Source organism: Haplochromis burtoni, unplaced genomic scaffold (assembly GCF_018398535.1).
Source record: "Haplochromis burtoni strain Fernald_Lab_line unplaced genomic scaffold, NCSU_Asbu1 Contig_975, whole genome shotgun sequence".
NCBI lineage: Eukaryota > Metazoa > Chordata > Actinopteri > Cichliformes > Cichlidae > Haplochromis > Haplochromis burtoni.
In genome coordinates this window covers 39144-55862 of record NW_024583336.1, presented here as the reverse complement: position 1 = coordinate 55862, position 16719 = coordinate 39144, and the positions used below count along the sequence as shown (strand labels likewise).

Below are 16719 nucleotides of genomic sequence, written 5' to 3'. Positions count from 1 at the left end.
TGTGTGTGTGTGTGTGTGTGTGTGTGTGTGTGTGCGCGCGCGCGCGTGCTCTGTGTAAACCAGGACGTGAACCAGAAACTGCAGGAGGACAACCAGGAGCTGAGGGACCTGTGCTGCTTCCTGGATGACGACCGGCAGAAAGGGAAGCGGGTGTCGCGGGAATGGCAGCGATTGGGTCGCTACAGCGCTGGCCTGATGAGGAAGGAAGTGGCTATCTATTTGCAGAAGCTTAAGGAGCTGGAGCAGCGGCAGATGGAGGTGATCCGGGAGAACCTGGAGCTTAAGGAGGTGTGCCTCATGTTAGAAGAGGAGAGGGCCACAGTTGTGGCTGCAAGCACAGGGGGAAGTGGTGGTGGTCAGGGAGGGCCTGGCTGCAGGAGCTCCATTGACAGTCAAAGTAGCCTGTCTCAGCTGGGCGGTGGCATGCCTACACCAGGCCTGTTGCGGGATGTTGGCGATGGAAGCAGCACCTCCAGCGCAGGGAGCACAGACAGCCCAGATAACCCTCACCATAAACCCTCCCCTCTTGGCTCCAATTCAAGCCCTGGATCTGGCTCAAGATGCAGCTCTTCAGGACAAAAGAGAGATGTTTGTGAATTCAGCGGGAGGAGGCGCAGCTCCACCACGGAGTACCACACCTTTCCCCAGTCCTGCCGGCCCCGTGGAGGTTCCCTCACCAACCTAGAGCTTCACAGCTTTCGAGGACACAGCCCAGAGAAACACAGCAAGTCTCCTACCAGGCTACCTTGTGGCTCCCACTCCAAACCCTGCAGCTCTGACCTACTAGCACAGAAACAGCTACTGATGTCAGGACAGGCATCTCCAGGCAGTGGCAAGGGCTCAGCTAAGTCCAGCCCAGATCTGAGTCAGCGACACCGGCAGGTAAACTCAGCAGGGGCTGGGAGTCCTGAAGCCAAGCAGGTAGCAATGGGCACACCTGAGCACCTGAGAAAAGGGCGGGTGATTGTGGGAAGTCCAGAGTCTATACGACACCACTATCACTATCATCAGAGCCCAGGGGTGGAGCACAGCAAGGGGAAGTATAGTAGTGGCTCCCCTGGCAGGGATGGAAGTCACAGGAGACCAGCGGGTGAAGAGATTGCCCCCCACCACCAGAGTCTGTACAACGGTAGGCACATGGTAACTCTTATCTTGTATTTTTTCATTCATAAACCATTTTATGACACATAAATGAACACTTATACATTTATAGAGAGATGCACTAACATATTGTTCTATCTAACAATAACACATCTATCTAACTAGAAAATGGTGGAGGCAAGGACTAATAATGACCAAATAGAGATATTTTTATCAATTACATGAGCCGTACATTCAGAACAAGCATACAAACATTTGAATGTTTTCAACAATATACATTTATTGCATTTCTTTACGTAATGAGGATAAAGGGGGCGATGGCGCGATATGGCAGCCTCGCCTCTGTCAGTCTGCCCCAGGGCAGCTGTGGCTACAACTGTAGCTGCCTCCACCAGTGTGTGAATGTGAGAGTGAAAGAATAGTGGCATTGTAAAGCGCTTTGAGGGGTCCCGAAAAGCGCTATATAAAAATGCAATCCATTATTATTATTAAACTGTTTACTGTTTGGAGTCCATGTTAGCGGTGTGCCTATTAAAGCAACAAGATAAAGGAACTACATAGCTGATATCAATGCTTTAGTATTTGTTTGCCATCATCTCAGTATATTATTTTGTAACGTATTCCTTCAGATTGTTAAAACCTAATAGGCATATAGAAGATTTGTTATGTAAATACACCTTAGTCTATTTGATCTAATGCTTTTTTTTACTTGACCATTTTAATAATTTTCAACCAGGCTTCTACTCCCATATTCCACCTTTCATTTATATTATTTGTGATTCAGATTCATTTTTGTATATCTTTACATATATTAAAAAGTTGAGCCTTTGAATGTAAGTTAAATGAAAAAATATTAACTTACGGCTTATTTGCCAGTGTTCTCTGGGAAGTTTGTATTTATAACAACAAGCTTTTAGTTGCTAATATAATTAAAAAACAGAAAGAAGCACATGTAATACTTTTATTAGCAATAACTCAGTTGACCAAAAACTGATGCAATATCAAAACAGTTCAGGAAGTGGAGAATGGAAGTGAGAATTTGTAGAGATAAATTCTCATTATTTTATAGTCTTTCCGTATAAAAAACCAACTAATGGACTGCTCATGGACTTTCTATGCTGTGGTACTCCCAAACTCTTAAGTGTAAAGTCACAGTAATGGATGACCTTGGTTCAAGGAAACACAAGACTGAGTTAACTCATAGAAACTGCTGAGGACTTAGCTAGGTTTAGACGTGGCCTATGAGCTAGACCTACAATTATAGTCGCACATACATGTTTGGATGCACATGCGCACACAGTGACAGCTGAAGGATGAGTAGACAGTATTTAGGCATGGAAACAAATAAAGAGAGTTTAACATGCATGTATATATAGTGTAGTATGCATGCGGGGACACAGGTAAGTGTGACTTTGTACCCATTCATTTTTATTAGCTCACATCTGACAGCTGCTCAGCTCTTCTGAAACGCTCACGTGGAATTTTTCCACATGCACACTGCACAGGCCCCTTCAATTTTTGACAGCAAAAGGACTCATGGCATTCTTTGAAACAGCTGAGCGGATTTGAAATGCATTGGCTTGGCTTTTAAGCTTGACTTAATTTTGGCTTCCATTAAATATTCCAAAGTCCTCCCTTGTGACTCTTTGGTTTAGTTGTTTCTCTGTGTTTTTGAGTGTCGGCTTTGCATGTGAAAAACAGCATATCGGCACAACAAGCTCACATCAACTAGGGTGGTCCAAAAAAATCGATACTCACATATTAATTGATACTAAATTAAATCACTCAATTCATACAATATTACAGTGTTCACTTGCAACGATCGATATCTTCTAGCTGCACCGCTGCAGACAGACGGGCGTTCAGCTCCTCCCCTCACTAACAGTTGAAGTATTTAACATTCATGATATTGAACTACACTTTGGGATGATTTTTAGTGGTCAATAAATGTTTTCAAAACATTCATTTATAAACAGTTATTAAAAATGTTAACCTGGCTGGTGCACATGTTAACATTAGCTCCTTAACTATTAGCAGTTACTCATTAGCCGCATTAGCCACCTGTTATAATTACGTAGCGGCTCGTGGACTTGGGTTGCAGATGGAATATTGAGCCATGGTTGTTGGCTGTGCAGAGCAGTGGGGGAACTGTTGCTGAACTGAGCAGAGTATCCAGAGAGTGGACGACTAATCCGAGCAAGCAGAATAAACTCGAGCAGAGCACCACAATCAGATGGTTTAAGGTCTGAAGAGCAAAGCTGAGGATGTTGAGAGCTGCAGACTGAGACGAAAAAGTGTAAATGGTAGATATGAGAGAGGCTACAGGCAGATGCAGACAAGATGATGAACTTTTTTTACTTTCACAATAATTTATTCAAATGTTTCTTATTTTGTTTTAAAATGCAGGAAGTGACTAGTTTAATCTTTCACAGTGAGCTTTAACTTTTCCATAATGCTCTTCTGCAGTCAATGAGTGGAGCATGATCTCCTCTGTAGTAGCAGCTCTGTATTCTAGAGTCACATATGAGGCCATCTGTCTGACAGCTTTGCCAAAGCTGGGACATGCAACAGAACAATGATCCCAAGGACACACCAGCAAATCACAATGCTCTAGTGTTGTCTGTCCAAAGGAATACTCTTGTGGTTTCTTCAGATGCAACTTTGCAAACCTTTGTGATGCTGCCATGTTCTCTTTAGAGAGAAAAGGCTTTCTCCTCAGTCTTTTTCTAATTGCACTGTCACGAACTTTAATATTTACATACTATCTGAGGATTTTAGGGTCTGAGATGCAAGTCTCTGGATTTTTGGAATTTCAAGGAGTCTACTACAGTCTGACCTTCTTCTGGAAAGTATTAACACACACCTGAATACTCCAGATGATCAAACTGCCAAAACGATTTGACAGAGGGGTGTCACACTTGTTGATCAACTAATCAAATGCATTTGATCTGCAGCAACTGGCTCTATCTAATCTCTAAATTACTTTTTTACATGTCTGTACAACCCAGGCCATTTTCATGATTTTTCTAATTTCACAGGATTGTATGTTGTGAATCCTTGGGCTAGACTGTCAACACAAACTATGACTGTTTTATTCTAAAACATCTGAAGAAGAATATTGCCTCATATTACAGCATATCACTGGTGCTCTAAAAAACATAGAGTTCATGAATAAATCATGTATTTTTAGGCCATAACACAATCTTTGTTTATCTCCTGCCCAAACCTGCCTCCCTACATCCAAAATGAAATTAGGTTTTGACACACAGTAGGAGAACCAGAGGGAACTGCAGAGGCAAGTGAGCAAGTGGTTAGAACCATACTGAAGTGGCTCAGTCTTAAAATAGGTTCAGAAGACGGCGATCTTACACCAGAAATTGGCCACATTTTAAATCAGGCTAGACAGTTCAGATACCACCAAGTATATGAAATACAATGGCACATGTTTTTATAATTTTATACATCACCGTAGTAGAATTTAAATCAAACAATCAAGATGTGACTTAAGTACAGTCTTTCAGCTTTATTTCTCAAGGCTGAACTAAACAACTGTTTCAAACAGACATCTATTTTTATACACAGTTCTCACTGCCAGGATTAAAAGTTGTGATGGACAGGGGTTAGCAGCGACTGACATTTCAAAATAAGAGGGAACATAACTAATTCGAAAATATGCATGAGGGCTATATAAATAAGGAAAGTGTGATTTGTCAAACGTACACGTGACACAGTGGGGAGTGACAAATCTTATCATGCTTTAAGTTTGTCTGCTTGTGCAGTGGCTCGTTTACATAAAGAATGGCAAATGCTGTCTTAAAAATCCTCATATTCCCGGGAGATCCTTGTTTCTAGCCTTCAGTAATGAAGCTCATGGCTGCTGTACGACATACTAGTTCAGCATTAGTATGTAAGTAGAACAAAATGAAGTGTTCTTGATTTAATTTGTGTATTTTCAATCTGTTATTTTAAACAATAGTTAAAAAGTATGATGCACCTTAACTATCACTTTGCCATTGTAAGACAACATTAAGGGTTGCAGTTAGGTCTTTGTATTTAGCACTACATTACAAAGTGCACATGACCCTTCCTACTGAAACATGACTGTATAAATACTGTGTTGTGGTAGTCTAGCATCAGTAATGATTTCTACTGTGATGAGTGGAAGTGCTCTATATTACAGCTGAGACCATGGGAAATAGCTTTGTACCTTAGGTGGACACAGGATGCCTGACTCAGCTATTACTAGGAAACAATAGTGGCTGGATGTACTGTACTGTAAACTGAGATGCTGCACAACTTTTCATACATCCTACTATGAAAGAGAACAAAGCATATGCTTTTGGTAGAATTTACAGTATAGAAAATCACAAGCTCCTCACAAGTTTTCTGTCTATTAGCTCTCAGAGAGAATAGCAAGTAACAAACAGATGCATAGACCTAAAAAAATAAATCGATCTGAAAAATGAGCCGGATGCTATGAAACCCGGTCTGGTTATAAATGGTTTAATTAAGAACACGGATGTCACCATAGCTGAAACTTTAGCTGCAGGAGACTAAATTCAGGAGGCAGGAACAGAAATGCTGATTTAGTTTATTAAGATTTAATTTGCTCCAAATTGAGACTTAATGAGTTTTTTGGCATTAAAATGAAGTTAAATGCTCTTTGTAGATATTCAGAGGGAAATGCTGTTGCGGGAAGAGTTGCAGGGAAGCTGAAGCTTAAAGTGAATGAATCTGGATTATACACACTATGGTGAAGAAATCAACAACACACTCTTCAATAAGACAAACAAAGTATCATCTGACCAAATATGCAACTGGCCTCATCCCAAAAAAGTCACAAAAATGGTGCCAAAATGACTTTCTGTTGCCTTTAGAGTCCAGCATTTTCATACATATACATGAAACACAGCGGTGGGGCAGAGGCATCTTGTTCTACCCATTTAATAGACACAAGCTTTCAGCACACCTGTGATGTGTGTAAGTTTTTATGAGCTTTTAAATATGTTTAGGCCCTAAATAAGATATTTATTTGTGTAAATAATAAGATACAACAGGGCCTTCAAACTATCAGTGCTCAGGTGTTTATCTCTAAAAGCATATAAATAGTTTTTTTAATTACCCTCACTTTGGTTACCTACATACATTGATATATACGTATATATATATAAATTAATAACCGATGCTATGCTAACTAAATAATTCTTTACAAATATTTCAGTCACTACAGACTGTTGGCTGCACCTGCACTTGCTGCCCAAGTATCTGTGGTATGATAGAAGAACATGCAGAGTTTTAGCTCCTTGTGACATCCAAGTGTTGTTGCTGCACTACAAATTGGATATGTTTGGACTTGTTTAGTATTAGTAGAAATAATTCATTGGTTATTTTATAAAAGGATTATTATTCATTCTACTTTTGCTTCTTTGATTGGTTCATGAAATGCTCACTGCAACGTTCTTATCCTCCTATTCTTTAACATCATCTATCTCAGGGGCAGGGATAGCTCAGTAGGTAGAGTGGTGGCCCCATGATCGGAAGGTCGGGGGTTCGACTCCACTGAACGGCTACCCTGAGGTACCCCTGAGCAAGGTACCGTCCCTACACACTGCTCCCCGGGCGCTGCACTGGTGGCTGCCCACTGCTTCACTGGGTGAATGGGTTAAATGCAGAGGAACTATTTCCCTATGGGGACTAACACGCACACTTTACACTCTTCTACTGCTCATTCATTCTGCTTCCTTTGTGCTGTCTCCTGTCTGTCTACCTCATGCCTTTGGACTATAGCAGTTGGATAATACAAATTCTTAACTGAAGCTCTTCACTTCTTGTTGCAAACTTACACACAGCCAGTCTAAATCTTCATTAAGCAGGTTCCATCAAGGGCCAGCACCTTTACAAATTGAGGTCATTAACATCAATATGCTCTCTGCTCTCCAGTCTTGGTACACTAAATAATTGACTAGGCGCTATGTAATTTTCACCCTTTATTATAGTAGCACTGCTATACTGGTATCAGTATATGGTGTCTATGTAATGTGACCCTCAGGCTGTCTACTGGGACTGTAATTGAGGTATGTCAATTGTAGAGATATACACATTAAATGATATCAGATACAGTACTTTATCATGACAAATGACACTGAATGAACTGTAACTGGGTATAAATATACTCAAGTTTAAAGTTCGTCATATATTTTAATGCCATTTAAAGATATGTTATTTGCAACTATTCACTGATAGTGATTTTATTTTCGTTCATACTGCATGGGTAGAAGATGCCATGATACAATTTTAAATTCAATCATATAAAATCAGATGTGGGCTGTAGCAGTTATGGCATCTTTATTAAGGTAGGACAGTGAGCGTTTAGCACCTATTACACTATTTCAAAGGGGGAAAAAAGAGCTGTGCTTCAGTAAATATTCATTGTTATTCTGAGGGATATACAGTGCATCTAGAAAGTATTGACAGTGCTTGGTATGTTCCACATTTAGTCATGTTTACATCACAATATTTTATTCATGACATAAAGCATGAAAAAAAAACTGTTGCATTTGTGATATTGCTGTGTTTTTTTTTTATGTCATACGGTACGGGAGGAAATTTCTGGGAATTATGCACGGATTGCATTCTGCAGCTAAACAATCAACTGTGCAATGTTCAAATTTATTCGTGGCCGCACCAAAAAGAAAACAGAAAATGAGAAAAAAAAGCATGTTGGCAATGTGGACAGATAGAAAAAAAAATTATTTTGGTATTACCTGCCTTTCTAGGAACATGTTTTTGACACAGTTTGTATGGTGCTTTGATTTCTTGGCAGACCTTAAGTAGTAGTATATAATATATAATGTTCTTTCCCCTACCCCCCCCCCCCCCCCCATTTTTGCACATGTCGGGGAGCGTGTCAGGCTACATTTCACTGTGTGTCCAGCATCCACAGCTCTATTTTGGCCCCTGGTTTATTGCACAGGATTTAAATCTGTTATCTCCTTCTGCTATCTCCTGAGCGAGCTTGTTATTATTGTGAAATCCAATAGTGCTATTTTTCTCAGTTCTGACAAAGCTCTTCTGGAGCTAGTGGGACCATACAATTGTTTTTTTCTGGAGTATGAGGCATGATCAAAAAGCTCTAGGAATTACCTAGAAAAAATCTTACCTGATTTTATTTGGCCAATATCCTGTTCCCAGTCTTCCCAGGCTTTTCCAGACAGCTGGACAAGTAACAGCTTTTTCAGATTGCTCCCTGGTCCCATTTTGATCCCTTACACTGTGCCCTCCACAGCTTTGACATGGTCAGCAAACTTTTGCAGGGAGCAAACACCAAATTCTCTTTCCAGCTGACCCAAATGGCCCAAGAGTCTCACTTTTCCAAACCTGAAGGCAGTACCTCACTTTGAGGATGAGCAAGATTAAGAGCATGCTTATCCAGTATTCACGGTGTTGTACACAGTAAAACCCAGGGGGCAATGTTATGCATGTTTCTATCATGCTATCACATGCTGGCCCAGAGCATGTTTAAAACACAGGGTTTTCAATACTATATACATTACATAATCTTCACTCATCACATGCCCTAGTCACAAGATTTATCTCCCTCTTCTGCTCCCCAAAGAAATGAAAAGAAGTTGAAGGATCTGCTTGGTTTGAGATAGACACATGTAGGATGTCTCTGTTAGTCCTTTTGTTTAGTGGTTTGAGCTGTTATATTGAGCCCAGCTGGTCTGGCTGTCAACTCAGGTTATATTTGTGCTGAATCAGATGGGAAAAATGAGTGTGCCAAACTCATTAGGCTCTGTAAATAGCCAGAACCCAAAGTACGGTCTAATGGCGGTTGGTTAGTTACAAAGTCTTTGTTCTTGCACAGAAGGGGATCAGAAGATTTTCTGTGCTTTTTTAAAAAAACCTTTTATCTTGAATGAAGCATGCGTGGCAGAGACCCAATCATGGAAACAGCTATACCAATACACACAGGTACATTCACAGCTGCATATCACATAATCACACACAAGCTTATTTACACACACAACTTTGGATGTATGTGTAAATAAGTATATATCTATATATCTATATCTCTCTATCTCTCTCTATCTATATCTATATATATCTATATATATCTTGTAGCTACATGCACAGACACAAGCCACATAAAGGCTAATGAACACACTTCTACAACAGTGCACAGTATATATCCAAACGTAAGTATGTTTACATTCTTTGAGGGTAACTGGAACAGCATGCAGGCATTAGATAGGTGAAGAGGCATGAAGTTGTGGCTCCCAGCTCTGACTGATTCAGTTGCATCTGTTGTCAGCTTCATCACGCCTGTCACCACTGTGAGGGTCACACACCACGCAGAAGTTGTTTAATGAATGGGCAACATTAAGTGATATTTACAGTGCAGCAGGTAAAGGGGAGGAGGTACGCCACTAATAGCTAATAGCTAATAGCCAACAACTGGTATGTTATAATGTTCTGGTTGGATCTTGTGCTTTTTCTTTGTCTAATATTTTTATTAACCGTGGACCAATGCACAAAAAGACATCCATCATGCCAGAGTTAACTGTTAGCTAATTTACATCTGCAGTCTCCACAGGTGCACGCAATGCAAACATTAAACACTAACCCTTAAATGCATCCCCATTTCATAAACACACAATTATCTGTACAAGCATAAAAAGCTCTCTAATTAAAGAGAAAAATTATGAATTAAGTAATAGGAGCATCTGAAGAATTCCAAATTTTGGGGGAAGAATAGAGATATCACTTTCTAAACTGGCTTCTCCAAGAATGTAAATGGACTGATTCTTATAGAGCGCTTTTCTACTCTCCCGGAGTACTCAAAGTGCTCTATACAACATGCCACATTCACCCAATCTCACAAGCACTTTCATTATAGATAATGCTTTCTAAATACATTCACACACATTCATACGCTGATGGATGCATCGGAGAGCAACTTGGGGTTAGTATCTTGCCCAAGGATACTTGACATGCAGAATGGAGGAGCCAGGAATCGAACTGCCAACCTTCCGATCAGTAGATGACCTGCTCTACCTCCTGAGTTACAGCCAACCCTAATGTCAGTGTGCAGAAAAAATATTGGCATTCTAACAAACCGTGAGCTGAATCATGTACTAGAACTAACACATACTGAACAGTCCTGAAGGTACTGTTCTCCTGGTAGATAGAGTGAGGTCTATAGGTCTCAGATCACTACTGGCGATTATTCTGTTTTGCATCAGTATTGGATTCTTCAGTTAAAAATTCAAGTTTCTGACAACAGAAACTCAGAGACTGTTAGAATATCTTAGAATATGTTTGCTTTACTTTTTACTTTAATGACAACACCAGATGAGTAGCATGGACTTCTCAAAAAGCTTCTTCCAGCCTTGTGCGGGTCTTCTTTCTGTCTGATGTACTCTGACAGCTCTTTGATCTTGCTCATGGTGGTGGAGAGGTTGGAATGGAAGAAACTGATTCTGTGGACAGGTGTGCTTTGTACACAAAATTCCTAAAGAATTATTGATTGTAATCTGTGGGAGGCAGGGATTAAATACTGAGTTTCCTCACTAATATGCAAATCAATTCATAACTTTTATGTAATGTGTTTCTGGATTTTTGAAAAATCCAGAAATGAGACAGAATGGTGATGATGATATCCATTCCAGGGAAACAAGACAGCTTCCACAAACAGTGGAGTGCAACATTCTCTTTTTTCTCTTAGCCTCAAAATATTACATAGTATACCTTTAAAAAACATTCAGATAATTACAATTAATAATAAAGTTTTGAATCACTTGTATATAGTCATATATAACTATAATGCCAAAACCAAATAGTCACTCAATATTGTAGTAGAACTACAATTATTAGTAAGAGAAGTAGGGTAACGCTGGGCTGAGATGATCTGGAATGGTGCTCCGCCACCTTCTGGCTGAAACCTGTCCGAGCTGTCATAGGGTGAGAGGCGGGCTGCACCTTGGAAAGGTGATTAGTCTGTTCTGGGCCTGAAAGAGAAGACAATCATTCACAGTCACATTCACACCTTTCACTCATTAAGTTAACATGACTCTAGGAAGAAGCTGGAGAATCGAGCCACACACAGGGAGAACTACAGCAGGTGTGGTTTCGTTTCATGGTTTTGTTACAAGATCTCGCTTACAGTGTAAAACACCTTCAGATGATTGTGATCCGTTGCTACATAATTAAAATAATACATTTTTTGAAGATTTTGACTTCATATCTGTTCACATTTTGTGGTTTCTCAGCCCTTTTTTATATTTTTCTGTCTCTCTCTGTCTTACACACACAAACAAACACACACGCACACACACATGCACGCACACACACAGAGACAGGGGCTTAAGGGTGTCATGTAACAAGCTTGCGCTCTTCAGATAAGCCTATTTAGCAAGTGCTGGTCTAATTGAATTACTGTGCTGCAGACAGTTTGTGTGACTGTGTGTGTGTGTTTTTTACTCTGACGCAAGGCATCAGAGCACAACGTCGACTTGGCCTGTTTTGGTGTCAAACTGGAATGTAATTTGTGTCTCTCAGAGATCTTGACTGTAGGAGGGAGAGATGGAGCCGGGACTGCATCTCTTTTCCATCCTACATCTGCTCATCCTTTCTCCTCCCATTCTTTTCTGTCCATTTCTATTTCTAAATCAGGCCTCTCCTGTTTGGGAACTGGTGGTTTTTCATCATGAACTACTGCCCTGACTTAAGACATACTTACATAAATCTTTACTGTAAAAGTATATGTGGTGGATTTAGTAATTTAATTTAATAATAGTGGCAACAAAAAAACCCCAACCACTGGTATTACATTACTGACTATGGTCCAGATTATTGTAAAAATCAGTTTTGTGAATTTCAATGTCTTTTTGTAGTGTACTTTAACGATTCAGGCTATCTTCGTTGAAGTCCGCTGTCTCTGGACCATTCTTCCCAAAGAAAGCTGTCAACTTCATTTTTTTTAATATTACTAAGAAAGAGAAAATAGCTCATTACCACTTAATTTCTCCCTGTTTCTGCTTATCCAGACACGTCTCCTGTTTCTGTTTGTCGCCATCATTACAATCTTCTTGAAATTAATATAGGTTTCTCAGATTTCCATCATTTGTTCAGAAATTTTTACAAAAGGTTGTTTTCAATGAAGCCTAGTTTTCTAAAGTAGTACAGTAATTTATTTCCTGCCACTGTCACTTTTTCGAATTCTGTTGCCTGTAAATAGGCAAAGCTATTAGCCTAGGAGCAGGTAGAGTAAGATCACTTAACTGTTGTGATTTATATACACCTACTGGATATTTCATTACATCCTTCTGGCTGAAATTGCAGCAAAAGGATTTGTTGCTTTTACATCACAGCAGGCGATTTAGGAAATGAGAAAGGCCTCTTTTTGTCATTATTCATCTGTTAATGGTCCCAGAGTTAAACAGAATCAATCCCCAACAATGGCTCATCTTGATTAACATTACTATTGAGTGTGATATCCCATAAATTTATCAGTTTCACTACAAATTTAGACATTTTCCCCTGATGTAGCTCAAGTTGGCTGTTTATCATACTTTCCACAGGTTACACTTGTTTATCAGGGACTGTAGTTTTTCTAGTTCTGCTAATCTCTCTGTGTGTCGTTCTCTCTCTCTCTGTCTGTGTGTATGTGTGCTTCATCAAGTGAAATCACAGCAGTTTTGTTGGGCTCAGCTGACCTGGGCTCACATTACTGTGCATAGGCAGAAAATAGCCTATCTTCACGGAAAGCTCAGAGTGTATACACAGACAAACACATCACCATCTAGTTAGTGCCAAGGGAGCACATAATATATTACCCTACTGCTGCTGCTAGTAACAAACACAAGCTATGTACTTGTGGATACCTGCACCGTTTGAGCTGTCACTAAAACAAATGTGGGCATAAACACATTCAGAGATGGTCTGAACATCTGAACTACTTAAGTATATCTCGCTGTTACGTAAAAAGCCACATGTGACATTTGAACATTGGAAGTACCTTCCATATTAAATAAGTGTTACGATCAAAAATGTTTAGTTGGCCATTTGTCAGTAATATTAAAGCGAGGAGGAGGGCTGACTTTTTCAATCATTAAACTTATAGTCTAGTTCCATAGTGCCAAGTTTTGTGGTATTATAGGTGTTTAAAAATTACTACTATGGTTACTATTAAATAGACTGATGCCTGTAGCATCCCAGTACTAGAGACTAGCTTGTTGGCTTGTGAGTATCATTCATGGAGAAAATTGATGCCTTTATATAGACTAAACTGACATATAACCACTCAAAGCAGTGAGTACTGACATTCAGCACAGACACATGGACATTAATCTACAAAGAAAGGTCTGCTATTGCTAGCCCGCCAACTGTTAGCAGACCCCACAAGTTAATCTGACATTTCAGTGTAATTTAAAATCAAATCAGATGTTATCAAATAATGTTATTAAAGATGTTAAATGGCTGTAAAATATAAAATATTTATATGTGTAATAGTTAATGGATGTGCGGCAGGTTTGAGTGATCAAAGATAGAGATGGAAATGTAGAAGTGAGTGAAGCGCGTGTGTTGAATGTCAAAGTGAAGAAAATGAGAGCGAGAGAGAAAAGTGGACAGCTGGAGGAAAGTTAGTGAATCACAAAGTGCAAAGTAGGAGGACGTGGAAGAACCTATATAAGATCATGAATAGTGGAAAGGCAGTAGGTCCAGATTACATACCTGCTGAGGTATGGAGATGTGTGCTTTTTAATTAGATTGTTTAATCCTATTCTGGTGAGTGGAAGGATTTCTGAGAAATGGAGAAGAGTATACTGGTACCGATTTTCAAGAGCAACAGTGCTGTACAGAGCTATACATACCATGAAGATATCGGAAAGTTGTTGAAGCTAGGTTAAGCAGAGAGGTGATGATCAGTGAGCAGCAGTATGACTTCATGCAAAGAAGGAGCACTACAGATGTTTGCTTTTAATAGCAAACTGTGTACCCCAATAAATTTGGCACCTACGTTATTGACAATGCCACTTGACTGTCAGGAATTTAGCCTAAGATTTAGGTGTGCTATAGTAGCAAAATGCTTACATTCTGGCCTGTATACTTTTTTGTAGCATACTGTGATGATAATATATATGCTGTGCTTTGTTATGTGAAGCTGAGAAAAACATATCTGGAACAAGAGGCTCCATCTCTTTTTCCTCATTAGTGTCCATTCTTGCTGAGAGATACTACAGCAGCTCTATATTTTTGGTATTTCTTTGATCTGGTTTATCTTCACTGCTAGTGTATTTATAACAGAGTAGTAGATTCTTGAAATAATGAAAGCACAAATGTGTATAGTCCATATTGTAGTTGCCGTTGGTCACAAAGAATGCTATAAATAATCTGAAATTATGATTGATATAAGGATTTTTCTCCTGTGATGCCTCTGGGTCAGGGTTTAGCTGCATTATGAGCCCCCATTAATAATGCTTTAGTGCACTGAAGAAGATGATCACAATGCTAAATCCCTCAATAATCAAATAATTCCCATCCATCAGCAATGGGATTTAATTTAAGTGCCTCTGAGACAGCAGGTCCCTCTGCCATCATAACAATGATTGCTCTAAATCATGTTGCATTGCATGACATTGACTTTTGGCTCTCTAAAATGATGGGACAAACACTAAGAACCAGTTAAAGATAAGAGGCTGATTGTTCCACATGAAACACAATTATTGCTTTCATGTCAAGGACATTACTGTGCTTGGTTCTTCTGAAATCTGGAGTTGGAATATATCACGAAGAGCTGACGAGGCCTGTGTTAGTGATTGGGAAACAAATGAAGTATTGTTTTAATTTGACTCTAGAGGACACAGTCCTTACAATTCAATTCAATTCAATTTTATTTATACAGCGCCAAATCAAAACAACAGTCACTTCAATTCGCTTTATATTGTGAGGTGGACCCTACAATAATACATACAGATAAAAACCCAACAATCATATGACCTCCTATGAGCAAGCACTTTGGCGACAGTGGGAAGGAAAAACTCCCTTTGAACAGGAAGAAACCGGCAGAACCAGGCTCAGGGAGGGGCAGCCATCTGCTGTGCACCATCATCATAGCATAGCAACATAGCAGCATCAACAGAGATTAAAACTAAAACATAGAGGAAAATACTTGGAAAACTGAGAAAAATAGAACCTGCTGTATATAACTTCTACATGTAAAGGCCTGATTATTTCTGCAGAAATGGCCTAACAAAGACATTATCTTGAATTATTTCCAGAATTACTCTTGAGGAACTTGGCAAAAGAGATGAAGGAATAAAATTCACTTTGCTCCCTTAGCTATGCTATTGGTGTTAGGGATTATGAACATAAGTATTTGGTTTGCAGCAATGTAGTTCCAGGAGTAAAGCAATACTTTATGGCAACTATAAGAGTTGGAAAATGAGCACTGAAAAGGAGTTGCGGAATTGGATGGCACTAATTTCATATTAGAGCTAATGGTACTTTTAATTATTTTGTAAATATTCCATTCTAGCCTGATATGTTTGATTTCATAATTTGATGTAACATTTGTTACTACAAGGATGAAACTTACATCTGATCGTCTTTCATCTCCACAGAGAGAGAAAACACATACATAGGGTGGAGATGAGTGGTATGTTTGGATGAAGATTCAGCAAGCCAAAATGAAGGGAGATTTCACTGCCTCAATCTGAATTCCTTCTTTGGGGTGAAAGGGAAGGGAATGGGAAGTTTGAAATGGACAGTCAGTGCAAGCTAAGCCTCTACAGTCTGCCCAATTTAGTGTTTGTGTGTAAGAGCAGTCTGTCATCTGTCGTTGAATAAAAACTGTCTGACGACTAACTAGTGCATGACGCATGCTGATAGACTGACGCAGGCTGTGAGTATTTACCTTGGTGATGTGTCATAAGAGCTGTGTGCCAAGCTGAAGGTCGCTGTGCCGTTCATGATCACTGTGAGTAACTGGGTAAAACAAACATGCATCTATACCTTCTTCCAATTACTTCCTATTCATTCTTTGTAGAAATTACACTAGTCTTTCATTAAGTGTTTCACACATATATATATACTGCCCAAAAGTTTGAAGTCATTTTAAAGTTTATTTATTTATGAAACAAAAATATTTGACTTCATCAAATATTTTTTTCTTACTGGTAAATACAGCTAATGTAGATTTATGATCCTGACTACAACTTTATTGACATTCGTTATTGCTTTCATACTGGTGACCAAGTATCTTTATGCTTTCAGCTGGGAGCAATACCAGGCTGCAGTACATGAAAAATTATTTCACTTAGTATTATGTGGTAATCTGACTATCATATTGCTCATTAACTGGATTCCAGGTTCCACCCCATTCTATCTTCTGCCTGTCTTCCACCAGTCTTCGCCTTACTGATGCACAACAAAGTCTTTCAACTACAAAGAATGAAAAAAGTTTATTAGGGGACAGACTAGGGGTGGGCGATATAGACCATATACAATAGAAACGATATAAATTTGGCCAGCTATAGAGATTTTGACTATATCGCTCTATCGCGATAGCGCATGTTGATTATGTCATCAAGCTGCGCCTGTTTTGGTCGAAAGCAT

The 16719-nt window shown here is 39.4% G+C and overlaps 1 protein-coding gene across 2 annotated transcripts in view; it reads left to right on the top strand.

Moving 5' to 3' along the window:
- LOC102310250 (coiled-coil domain-containing protein 85A) overlaps positions 1-16719 on the top strand; it is a 52974-nt gene that overhangs the window by 1434 nt on the left and 34821 nt on the right. Inside the window, exon 2 of one of the 2 annotated variants that reach the window (XR_001335916.2) lies at positions 64-1140. Coding sequence is in view for 1 of the 2 variants with exons in the window: in XM_005951319.3 (XP_005951381.1) it covers positions 64-1129 (1066 nt within the window). In the remaining variant the exon portion in view is untranslated. The remainder of the gene's footprint in view (positions 1-63; positions 1141-16719) is intronic. The other variant, XM_005951319.3, reaches the window with a different exon arrangement.